General features: G+C 39.1%; 1 protein-coding gene across 1 annotated transcript in view; it reads left to right on the top strand.

Moving 5' to 3' along the window:
- The window catches only part of MEP1A (meprin A subunit alpha), a gene marked incomplete at its 5' end in the record, with an annotated part of 50,383 nt that extends 37,692 nt beyond the window's left edge, over nucleotides 1-12,691 (top strand). Inside the window, 4 exons of the mRNA XM_080665116.1 lie at nucleotides 4,060-4,527; nucleotides 5,213-5,386; nucleotides 6,352-6,652; nucleotides 11,867-12,691. Of these exons, the coding sequence (XP_080521242.1) occupies nucleotides 4,060-4,527; nucleotides 5,213-5,386; nucleotides 6,352-6,652; nucleotides 11,867-12,023 (1,100 nt within the window). The 3' untranslated portion in view covers nucleotides 12,024-12,691. The remainder of the gene's footprint in view (nucleotides 1-4,059; nucleotides 4,528-5,212; nucleotides 5,387-6,351; nucleotides 6,653-11,866) is intronic.
- Between the last annotated feature and the right edge of the window lie 272 nt (nucleotides 12,692-12,963).

Genomic DNA, 12,963 nt, shown 5'->3' with positions numbered 1-12,963 from the left:
ACCATGCTCATGGACTGGGAGAATCAACATCATTAAAATGTCCATACTACCTAAAGCAATCTATATATTCAATGCAATACCTATTAAAATACCAATGGCATATTTCAAAGATCTAGAACAAACTCTCCAAAAATTCATCTGGAATAAAAAAAGACCCCGAATAGCCACAACTGTCCTGAGAAAGAAGAACAAAGTTAGAGGGATCACAATATCAGACATCAAACTATATTACCAAGCCACGGTTCTCAGAACTGCCTGGTACTGGCACAAGAACAGACATATAGACTAATGGAACAGAATAGAGGACCGAGAAATTGACTCAAGCCATTATACTCAATTAATATTTGACAAAGGAGGCAAGAGCAATCAATGGAGTCAAAACAGCCTCTTTAAAAAATGGTGCTGGGAAATTTGGTCAGATACATGCAAAAAAATGAAACTAGATCACCAACTTACACCATACACAAAAACAAACTCAAAATGGCTAAAGGACTTGAATGTAAGACAGGAAACAAAAAAAAATCCTACAAGACTCCATAGGCAGCAAAATTGCAGACATATGTCGTAGCAATATCTTTACAGACATAGATCCTAGGGCAAGAGAGACTAAAGAGAAAATAAACAAATGGGGCTACATCAAAATAAAAAGTTTCTGCACAGCAAAAGAAACCATCAACAAAACAACAAGAAAGCCCACTGCATGAGAAAACAATTTGCCAATGTTATCTCTGATAAGGGTTTAATCTCCAACATTTACAGGGAACTCATACAACTTAACAAAAGGAAGATAAACAACCCAATCAAAAAATGGGCAAAAGATCTAAATAGACACTTTTTAAAAAAGGACATTCAGAAAGCCAAGAGACACATGAAAACATGCTTGAAGTCACTAATTATCCAATAGATGCAAATCAAAACAACAATAAGGTACCACCTCCCTCTTGTCAGAATGGCTATCATCAACAAATCAACAAATGGCAAGTGCTGGCGAGGATGTGGAGGAAAAGGAACCCTCTTTCACTGCTGGTGGGAATGCAGACTGGTGTAGCCATTGTGGAAAACAGTATGGCGTTTCCTCAAAAATTTAAAAATGGAACTGCCATTTGACCCAGTAATACCACTTCTAGGAATATATCCCAAGAAACCAGAAACACCAATCAGAAAGGATGTATGCACCCCTATGTTCATAGCACAATTTACAATAGCTAAGATTTGGAAACAGCCTAAATGCCCATCAGCAGATGAGTGGATTAGAAAACTATGGTACATCTACACAATGGAATACTACACTACTATAAAAAAGAAGGAATTCCTACCATTTGCAGCAGCATGGATGGAACTGGAGAGCATTATGCTAAGTAAAATAAGCCAGGCAGTGAAAGAAAAATACCACATGATCTCACTCATTTATGGATAATAAAGAACATTATAACCTGATGAACAAAAAGATAGATACAGAGGCAGAGAAGCATCGAAAAGACTATCAAATTACAGTGGGAAGGCTGGGGAGTGTTGCGGGAAGGGAGGTAAGAGATCAACCAAAGGACTTGTATGCATTCATATAAGCATAACCAATGGACACAAGATACTGGGGGTGGGGTGGGGTGAGGGCATGTGCCGGGATATAGGGGAGGCCGGGGGAAAGTCAATGGGAAAAAAAGGAGACATATGTACTACTATTTGTAATATTTTAAACAATAAAATGAAATTTTAAAAAAACATCGATGGAAGCTGTTATTCCTCACTTCCATAGGAAGCTGAAAGTGTTATCCTTGTAAGCATGAAATCAACCGAGCAACCTTTTCACGTTTAATTTAGTTCCTTATACTGCTATGCATTGAATTCTACTGAATTCCAAGTGTGTCTAAGTTCCCTGGAAGTGTCATCCGAATGGACTTTTAAAACAATCCACTCTGATACTGATTTGTCAATAAAACTTTTCTAAAAGGTTGGTTGAATATCATTTAGTGTTTCTGTAGTATACAACTTAAGGTAGTTACAACCGTTTTGAACAGTTTTTAACTTGTGCAAAATGTGTTTTTAAACCAAACTGCTTACATACAAAATCTCTCTCTCTCTCTGTATATATGTAATGTTTTATGCAAAATACTCATGCTTTTACGAAGACCAAGATCCTCTTGTAGATGACAATTCTGAGCTAACAAGGATGAGAGTTGTCTGCCGCAAACCATCTTAGAACTGTCTTTTGCCTGATTCATGGCAGCTCTATGGAAGTGTCTCAGTGAAACATTCCTAAAGATTTCATAGATGAGCCACTGCCCATTTGGTGATTTCCCCTCAGGACTTCCTCCTGGTACCACGTTCTACATTTCAATTTCATGGTAACAACCCATATGAAGAAAATAAAAAGGCAGTCATTAGCAAGAAAGGGACCCTTATTTATTTTTTTTCTTTTCAGAACTCCCATGGTCCAATCCTCCTGGATAGATAGTTCCAATCTTCTGTCTGTCCTTATCCCAGACTGTCTGGTGCCCATTACATTCCCAGCCATGTGTCCTCTATTTGACCGCAGCCCTGCCCCCAGGAGATGTCAGTTACATTAGTTTGTAAGTTACCAGTGTAGATGTGTGCCTTCTCCTGGTCTTTCCTATGTATATACTATGCAGGGGTCCTCAAACTTTTTAAACAGGGGGCCAGTTCACTGTCCCTCAGACCGTTGGAGGGCTGGACTATAGTTTAAAAAAAAAAAACTATGAACAAATTCCTATGCGCACTGTGGCCCGGGACGAGTCGGCTGCTAAGCAGGACAGGCAGCAGCACCCGGTGGGCCGGATAAATGTCCTCGGCAGGCTGCATGTGGCCCGCGGGCCGTAGTTTGAGGACTCCTGATAGATAACCCAGCCACATGGGTTATATAACCAGCTCCAGTCCAGAAAACAGAGCATGGTTAGACCTGTCTCTTGAAGTTGTCCTTAGCAAGAATGAGTGAGAAAAAAGATTGATAAAAGAGCTCTTAATTTTGGGGAAAGTAGACTCTATAAGAAGGTTCTGGGTTACAACACACAGAAAAAGGAAAAGAGGCACTTCCAAAGCCCTCTGGCCAATTGTCCTTCAGCTTAAACTTCTGTAGCACTCACCGGTATGAATTCATTTTAGCAACCTGATTCCCACTTGTAATGTAGCATTTGACTTCTCTTCTTTAATCCCAATGCTAGGGTACACCCTGGGCACAATATCAAAGCAGGGACAGGTCTTTGGGGAATTCTGAATTGTTCTACCCTGGCAGTTTCCTCTCCCTAGACCTTCAAACTCTTCTCTGGCTTCTTATGCTGCTGGCCCAGGACCCCATTTTCTAGAACAGCCTTCTCACTTCTGACCTCAGCTCTTTATTAAAAGTTACCACTTCCAGTTCAAGCTCAGAAAAAAGAAGTAGACCCAATTTTACTAGAATGTGGGTATCTGGATAGCGGTAATTCTTTTTGAATTATTTGTTTTTTAAAAGAGAATAGCTTCCCTACTTGGTGGAATTTCACGTACTATGAGAAAGAGGGGAAAAAAAAAAACCTGGGTGTTAGGGAGTGAGTCAGTTTTGCATACAGGAGATCCAGCTAACCCTGTAAGTTATCATCTACTCTAGAGCCTTCCATATATCTTTCTGGCATCAAGTCACAGGTGGGACCATATGAAATTGCCATTGTGAGAATTTTGGATTACAAAATGATTCTTGTATAAGGCTCAGCCTAATACTTGGGTATTCAGTTCTAATATTAGGAGGTGGGAATGTGTTTATACCATCAAACCCAGGGGGGAACCCAGACCTGTGAAACTGAATGGTAATGGAAAATAAATTTGTGATTAAGATTTGAATATGAATTTTTAAATAGAGCAAAGTGTGTCTTTGTATAGCTACTTTCCCTTACCAGAAATGTAATTTTGGAAAAGATCTTTAACCAGTTTATAACAATATCTATCTCATAGGGTTGTTGTGAGGTTTCAATAAGATAATTCATATAAAGTAATTGGCATAGTACCAGGGTCATAATTGGTGCTCAACAAATGCTGGCCACAGTTGTCACCAATCTTATTCTCTGTCCTCAGGCAACCAAACTTGGAAAATAGCCCATGTGACACTCAGAGAGGAGAAGAAATTTCGCTACCTTTTCCAGGGCATAAAAGGTGACCCCCAGAACTCGAATGGGGGGATTTACCTGGATGACATCACCCTAACAGAAACTCCGTGCCCCACAGGAGTTTGGACAGTACATAATTTCTCCCAAGTCCTTCAGGACACGGTTAAAGGGGACAAGATCCTGAGCCCTCGATTCTATAATTCAGAGGGATATGGTTTTGGGCTGACCTTATACCCTCATGGTAGAATAAACTCCATGAGCTCTGGCTACTTAGGACTTGCTTTCCACCTGTGCAGCGGGGAGAATGACGCTATCCTGGAGTGGCCGGTGGAAAACAGACAGGTGATCATGACAATACTGGACCAGGATCCCGATGCCAGGAATAGAATGTCCTCAAGCATGGTGTTCACTACCTCTAAGTCCCATACAAATTCAGGTAAGTGGTTCTAGGAGCTGCCCCTCAAAATGAAGGGACAACAGATGTGACTCATCTGTGTAAGAGAGATTAACATTCCTTTCACATTTCCTCTTGGGGCATATCAATAACATAGTCATGTTGGAGTATTAAGTTAAAATTGTCAACGTCATTTTGTCTTCCTCTTTTCTGAATTCACTCATCAAGTAAGGGCTTGCAATGTGCCAAACTCTAGGCTCAATCCTTGGAATAAGAAGCAAATCAGACAGTTCCTGCTCTGTGGAGCTCAGTCTAAATGAGAAGACAGATACTACTAATCATTTATCAGATGCTCAGAACCAATGCACTGATCATCAGTATACTCATGAAATAAACTTGCACCAATACATAGATGAGCAAACTGTTTTTTTGTTGTTGTTTTTTCAAATGAAGCGTGTTAAGCCTTAAGAAGAAGAGGCTACAGCTGCTCTTCCCAATTCATTGAGGAAGTCACTCAATAGTGGACATTGACCATTCAGAGCTGTGCTTCTCTGCCCTCCCCCGCTTCCAATTCTGAGTTTTAATTCTTCTGGAAAGAGTAAATAAACTGATTTGTTTCGATGTATTTTTTTTCTGATTAGCAAAGCTCCACATTACTCATTAAAGACATTTTGGAAAGTGAAGTATAAAGAGATAATGTGATTTTGTGTTACCTATAACTTTGCAGCAATAAACGGCTCAGTCATCTGGGACAGACCAACCATCGTGGGAACTTATGATAGGGACTGTGATTGTTACAGAAGCATTGACTGGGGCTGGGGCGCTCTCATCTCCCACCGCATGCTGAAGAGGAGGAGTTACCTTAAAAACGACGACCTTATCATGTTTGTGGATTTTGAAGGTACTTGTACTGATCTTCCTGGACGAATAACCCTGTCCTCTGGGTGTTACTGGTTGTTAAGCATCTCATGGAGGGTGGGTTTTTTTTTCTCTTTTTTTAGGACTAGGTAAAAATAAAAGAGATGTGTTCTGAGAGAACCACATGTTACTCTATTGCAAAACTCAGAATTGGAAGTGGGGAAGGGCAGAGAAGCAGTTTACCTGTCCTTGGGGGAAACTAAAATTTTAGTGTTCATCTTTTGTGAGAATTTATAAATTTGACAGTTCTCGTTGACTTCAGTTTAGTTTAGGTCAGCCTATCCATGCTAACTTTATATTTCCTCTTCAAGTTAAATAAAAATGTGATTGGACTACTTTGAAAATAAAAATAAGTAGCATTAGGAGAGTCAGCTGGGTTCCAAGCCACGTTTCATGTCATTAAAGATGATGTCCATAAGGGATAGTGGCCACACAGGGAACTTTGTTCAGGAGTGATGATGAGTGTGCGGGGGAGGGCAGAGAAGCACAGCTCTGAATGGTCAATTGTCCACTATTGAGTGACTTCCTCAATGAATTAGGAAGAGCAGCTGTAGCCTCTTCCTCTTAAGGCTTAACACTCTTCATTTGAAAAAACAACAACAAAAAAACAGTTTGCTCATCTATGTATTGGTGCAAGTTTATTTCATGAGTATACTGATGATCAGTGCATTGGTTCTGAGCATCTGATAAATGATTAGTAGTATCTGTGTGGCTCTATCCCTTGTGGACATCATCTTTAATGACTTGAAACGTGGCTTTGAACCCAGCTGACTCTGCTAATGCTACTATTTTTATTTTCAAAGTAGTCCAATCACGTTTTTATTTAACTTGAAGAGGAAATATAAAGTTAGCATAGATAGGCTGACCTAAACTAAACTGAAGTCAGCGAGAACTGTCAAATTTATAAATTCTCACCTAGTTATATCAACCATCCACCTCCCTCCTTAGACATCACCTACCTCAACCAGACTGAAGTCCCCCCTAGAAACACAAGGCTGACCCCCCAAGGCCTCGTTCTCCAAGGCCAGGAGCAGCAGGCCTCAGAAGAAGGCTCAGCGCAGGCCTCCTTAGAGAAGACCTTCCCCGGCAGCCAGGACAACGGGCAGCCCAGGCGGCAGAAGCGGTCATCGGAGAGCACGGGCCCCATGGAGGACCACAACTGGCCACCATACTTCAGAGACCCATGTGACCCGAACCCTTGCCAAAACGAAGGCATCTGTGTGAACGTGAAGGGCATGGCAAGCTGCAGGTAGGCTTTGTGGCTGGGGAGGCAGGTGGTGGGTCCCCAGAGGGGAGCCATGTGCTTAACCTGGTAAAAGGCACTGTTCATGGGTTAGGGCAAGGACTCCATCAGGTGGTCAACTGGGTGTGGATGACCTTGACTCGGTGCTGTGCCTGAATCCCTGGGCGTTCGCTGCCATAGCGGGACTCAGGACCAAGCTCCCAACTCCCCTGACTGACAATGTTCTTATTCGTTATTAATTCTCATTATTATTTATATTGTCTATTAGTTCTGCAGTATTATTGTAGTAAGGGTACCTGGTATTGATGGACTGCTTGTTATGTGTCATATACTCTCCTGAGCAGTATACATGCATCATCTAAAGTCAGCCTGCGACACACCGGCCCTGTCATCTCCAGGTAGTGCATAACGAAGTTAAAGCTTAGAGAGATTGAGTGATTTGTCTAAAATACCCAGATGGTAAATATCGCAGCTGGACTTGCCTCCAGGTCTGTCTGTTTGCATGGTTTGCTCTATTTAATAGTTCTTTTTGTAATGTTTGTTATTTGCATTAAATTATTTCATGAAAGGATTTATTGATGCCAGAAATATCAGTTTCATTTGACAGAATAGTAGCAGATGTAGGAACTGTTCTGCTTGGCTCAAAATATTTACATTTTTTCTTAGTTCTTTTTGATTGCCAATAGCTTCTTCTATTTTTGGCTTTTATTTTGAAATAAATTTAGACTTACAAATACATTGCAAAAATACTCCATAGATCCCTATACCCTAATGTTAACATCTTATCTTATGTAACTATGGAACAATGAGCATAGCCAGGAAATAAATGAACATGAATAAAACTAAATACTATGAGCAATAGGATTAACTAGACTAAAGGTCTTACTCCGATTTTCCAGTTTTCCCACCAATGTCCTCTTTCTCTTCCAGGATCCAATTCAGGATCCCACATTACATGTAGCTTTCATGTCTCCTTCACCTCCTTTAATCTGGCACAAGTCCTCAGTCTTTCTTTGCCTTTCATCATCTTGATACTTTTGAGGAATAGGGGTCAGTTATTTTGCACTATTCCTCAATTTGGGTTTATCTGATGCTTTCTCATGATTATATTGAGGTTGTACATTTTGGGCAAAAAGAGCAAAAATGAGATACACTCTTCTCAGTGTGTCATGTGAGGGGTACCTGGTGTTAATATGTGTTGCTACTGGTGATGCTAACTTTGCTCACCTGGCCAAATGGGTGTCCAACAGGCTTCTTACCATTCCTCACTCTGTAGTGAACGAATACCTTGGGAGAAGACACTCTGAGACCATGCTGTCATCCTGCTTCTCCTCAAATTCCCACCCACTAATTTCAGCATCCATTGGTGGATCCCGCTGGAATAATCGCCATTCTAATATTTTAATGGTGATTTTCTTTTTTCTTTTCTTTTTTTTTTTTAAAGATGAAAAATATTTTATTTAAACTTTTCTTCATAAACACTTTTAACATTTTTTTCAATTTAAAAACAGAATGGATAGCATAAACATGTTTGAATAGATTATATTCACGGCTTGGGAAAAATTACCTGACAAAAATGTAAAGGCTTTCAAAACAGGTATAAAAGGCAAACCTTAAATTATTCTAAGATTTTTTAATCTGTCCTAGGATTATTTGACTGTTGGCCCAAAATGTACCTAAAGGTCAAAATATTTTTCTAATAGACAAAGTATGCCCAAGAGGTATAGGGCATATACAAGTTAGGTAGAAAATAATCTCTCCAACCACCTCACAGGAACATTCCTTCAGAAAGCAAACTCCTAATCCTTACTGGTATACTGATGAACAAAATTTTTTAATGCAGTTGTTCCCAAAGATGTAAAAAGAAAATCCAAGAATATCAAGGGGAACAAACAAACCTGATGGTATTCTCTTTAGTGTTACTTGTGTAATATTGAAGTTATACTGATATACTGAAAGGATCTGACTTCCATGAGTTTACTTATTCCGTTCTATGTCTATTGAGTATTTGACTTTATAAACTCTCAATAAACTAATTTTCCAGGACTTTTGTTTTTAAGATAAATCTCTTTTTAGAAGATATTTATTCCCAAACCAACTCTAATCTAATCGAACAAATGTATGATCCCTAAAAATGTTCAGAGTGCAAACAAAACAAAAAAATCAAAAAATGTATAATAGGCAAACAAAAAATGGCACTAGCAGTTTTACTGCTATAATAGCCCTCAATTATATCTAATTTCACTATTATCTATGTTGTGTTTCACTTCAATCTAAAACTTTAAATTATGTATTCTCAAAAGAGCTAGCCTTTTTTGAGAGATAGCTTATAAACTGAAATAACAATTTATATTATAAACTGAAATGTTATGACCTACAACCACATATACATATATAAAAATAGTCCCACTGAACGTTTGACATGTTTAGATTATGCAGCTCAAATAATTTGTTATAAAATATTTTAAAGCTTAGTTTCTTGTAATTAAGACAAAACTCTCCATTTTTACTTCTCCCCATACAAATGTGTGTCCTTTACTATGACTTGAGCAGGCTTCCCAGAATGAGGTGTCCAAAGGTGCTGCTTTAGAAAAGGTAAGTGAAGGGCTCAGTCAATATTTCACAAATTATAGTAACACTCACACAGAGCAGAGTAATGAGGACACAGAGAAAGCTGTCTCAAAAGCTAATAATTCTATTAATTAAGCTTTGCTTAAAAAAAAAAAACCAGTAGTATTTTTTCCAATACAAAACCTTCAATGAGACAATCTTGAGTTTTATGAAAAGGTTGTAGTGCAAGAATTTTCTTTAAGCAGATTAAAGTCAAAACTTAGGTCAAAGACATGAAAGAGAACAAACATTTCTAATTAAGATGCAACTAATGAAGATCAGCTATTTTTTGTAAAGTCTGGCATTTAAAATGTAAAGTGAAAAATAATACACAAAGATCACAACAGTTGCACTGAATAGTTTCAAATCTCTTACTGAATTTTTTAAGAACTACTATCTTGAACACATATAATGTATACAAACAAAAATGGTTCCAAATGAAGCACTCAAAAAATAAACTTGAAAAAAAAACTATGAAAATTTTCCATAGTTTAGTATAACAAAAATAAATCTCTTTCAGCAATTAAACCATAACTTGAAAAGGGAATGTAAGTTATCATGGATTTAAAAGAACCTAAATTAGCTCTACATATAAACAGAAGAATTTTCTCATACATTCATAAAGAACCCAAGCAATAGCAACTATTCTTAAAGCTTAAAACTGATTACAGCTAACATCAGGTCAGACATGACTTAAGTGTGAAGCTGAACCCAAAGTTACTTCAAGTTACGATTTCACAAAATTTCCAAAACATGAGCTTTGACCTTGGCCTTCTGACTTTAGAATGGAAAACCAAGAATTTCAACTGTTTGCCCAGATCTTACCTTAACTAGGGCTATGAAGTCATATCTAAGCAATTAAAGAGAACCACCACTGGAGTGTAAAAGCCTGATGAAGGGTACCCTGTCTCGGTCTTTTCCAGCAAAAGACAACAATGAGGAAATTAATGAAGACATTATTGTTATTTCCTATAAAGCAAGCAGCAAACATACAAAACACTAAACCAGCTAATATATTAGAAAAATAACTAAATGACTTAGCTAATCCTAGCTTTCAAAAGTAAAATGAGTAGAAATGATTTTTAAATGAAAATATTACCATCGAAAATGGTATCGAGTTTCATTTTTAAAAACAGAAAGCATATGATAGAATCATCTAATAAAAATTTAAGTCTCATATACAAAAGTACACTAATTTGACTTCTAAAACCTATGCCAATGTTTTTCTTTTTCAAAAACTACTTGTGTACCTGATTGATTGTTTCTTAAACCCAAACACCTCCAATTTTGGAGTTTAATGGTGATTTTCTATTTTCTCTCTGCATTAATGAAGTGAAATTCTTCTATAAAGAATAACTTCCTCCTCCTCTTCATTCATTTATTTGTACAATTATTTACTTATATCCCTAAGGATTCAAAAATATTAATTTTATTCTCTGAGCTACATTTCAATATGCCAGTACTTACCTTGTTGCTCTCATTGTTCCAGCTTTGGCCTTGGGGAACTCTTCCAGAATGGCTCCTATGCCCTTTCCACACAAGCTCATTCTTTCAGGAACTTGTTGTTACTTTCTGGCATCACAGGAAGTCACAGGTTCATCTTTTACTTGCCTTGCCCCAGCCCTGGAGTCAATCACTTTTCCAAAGTGCCGGGGTTCCTGTCATTGGAAAATGCCACCTTGTTTCTTGGGGGTTCCACGGCCATGGGGTGGCATGGCACCTCTTAGCTGATAGGTCCTTGGATACCAGATTTCAATATGTGCCCAGTGGTCTTCCTCCTTCTCAGAGTTAGGAAGTCAAGGGTTTCCACTTGTGTGTCAGCCTCTCATCAGCCAAATTATTCCTCTCCCTCAAGCCTGCAGCTTGGAGTTTTTGGAGGAGAATGGGCCAGAGAAAAGTTACTATTATTCACTGATTTTTAAGAGGCCAATTCCAGGATGAATAAAGGAGGCCTTAACTTCTATCCTGTCACTCTGCTCTAGGGAGAGACTTTGTGATAGGAATGTTGTTTGACACAAAGGCTGGGATTGTTCTCATGGAAGAGATGAAACACTGCCCTTAACACCGTGGTTCTGAGAATAGTTGATCTTTATAACAAATAACATTTTTTTAAAAAAAGAACACCAAGGATGGCATAGACATTATGTGCCTACTATGTGCCAGACATCTCACCTTACAGTAACACTTTGATGGATATTTTCTAGAAGTTTACAGGGTCCAACCTTAATGTACTGAGACTCTATCTGGAGAATTCACCCTGTAGCTTATAGCCTGAGCCAGAGTCAGGCAACATATTCTTTAAGTACCCCAAACCTTCCTCCTGAACTTTGCACCTGCAGGGATGAGACTTCATGTGTGAAACACTGACCTCATGACCTTGAGCAAGTTATTTAACCTTTCTGTAAATGAGGTTGGTGAGAATGGCCTGATTATAACCAAGGACTCTTACAGGATTCAGTGCAATGGCGCACACAAAGCCCTTCTAATGGGGCCAGGCCCGTGGAACTGCTCAGTAAGCGCTCACTGCCATTTCTGATGTGCTAGCCCTTGTCGCTGGGAGGTGCGGGGGCTCTGGTGGCTCCCACATGAACCCCTGTGTCCTGTTGCCAGGTGTGTCTCTGATCACGCCTTCTTCTACACGGGAGAGCGCTGTCAGGCCATGCAGGTGCACGGCAGCATCCTGGGCCTGATCATCGGAGGCACCGCCGGTATGGTCTTCTTGACCTTCACCATCATCTCCATGCTTCCCAAAAAGTCAAGGCAGTGACCCGCCTGCTGACATCAGCCAGACCGAAGAAGCTCCTCCTCTACTCACACCTCTGCTCATGTGCTGAACGCAGTTTGGGGTGGGTTTTGTCAGCCTTGTTTTGAACAGGCCTATGAGGACCAAGGCCTCCAGCCTCCCGTGTGACTGGTATGGTTTTTCTGTCCCCAACCCTCACATGATTCTGTTACCCTGCTATGTGCTCTGAATGTATCTACTGTGTCTGTGACAGCACTCACCACACTTCTTTGTAAATCACTTGTTTAATTGATTGTCTTTCCCACAGACTGTAAGCTCCATGCAGGCAGACCCTCATATCATGCTATCGCCAATGCCTGGAAGCAAGATGGCCTAGCTAGCCCACTGTGGGCCTTCAGTGAAAGTGGATGAATGAACCAGTAATTGAATGAATAACTAAGATATATGAACTCTCATTTCTTCTGTAGATGAAATATCTACAATAAAATTCGTACCTCGTTTGCATCAGAATCAAATGCTCAAATACATACTTTTCACTGGACACAATAGTGTTATTATTTTTTCAAGGTCTCCTGTGCTAAAGGATTTCAAATAAAGAGTCCTCCCAGCAGCAGGGCCCCAATGCACTTGCTTTCCTCCTCTGAATCTAAGAACAGGTTTTAACAAGTTCAATAAACATTTGGTCAGTTCCTTCCCTGCGTTCAGCATTGTGTGTTTGTGTGTGTGGAGTGGATGGGGGTGAGTTGACCCAAAACCTTTTCTCAGATCCTTTTAAATTTTATTTATTTTTTTATTTTTTTTCCCTTTTAAATTTTAAAGTATATTTTATATGCTATTCATGTATAAGATTATTAAATTAACAAACTGAAAGTACCAAGTAGAAAAAAATTTTAAAGAAGTCTTTTTAGAATACTTCCTTTCCATGGGTACTAAGGAGATAATAGTCTAGAAAGTCCCCAGATAG

This window comes from Plecotus auritus (assembly GCF_963455305.1).
Source record: "Plecotus auritus genome assembly, chromosome: 4".
NCBI classification, from domain to species: domain Eukaryota; kingdom Metazoa; phylum Chordata; class Mammalia; order Chiroptera; family Vespertilionidae; genus Plecotus; species Plecotus auritus.
Note: the sequence above shows the minus strand (reverse complement) of the source record. Positions and strands in the feature narration are given on the sequence as shown.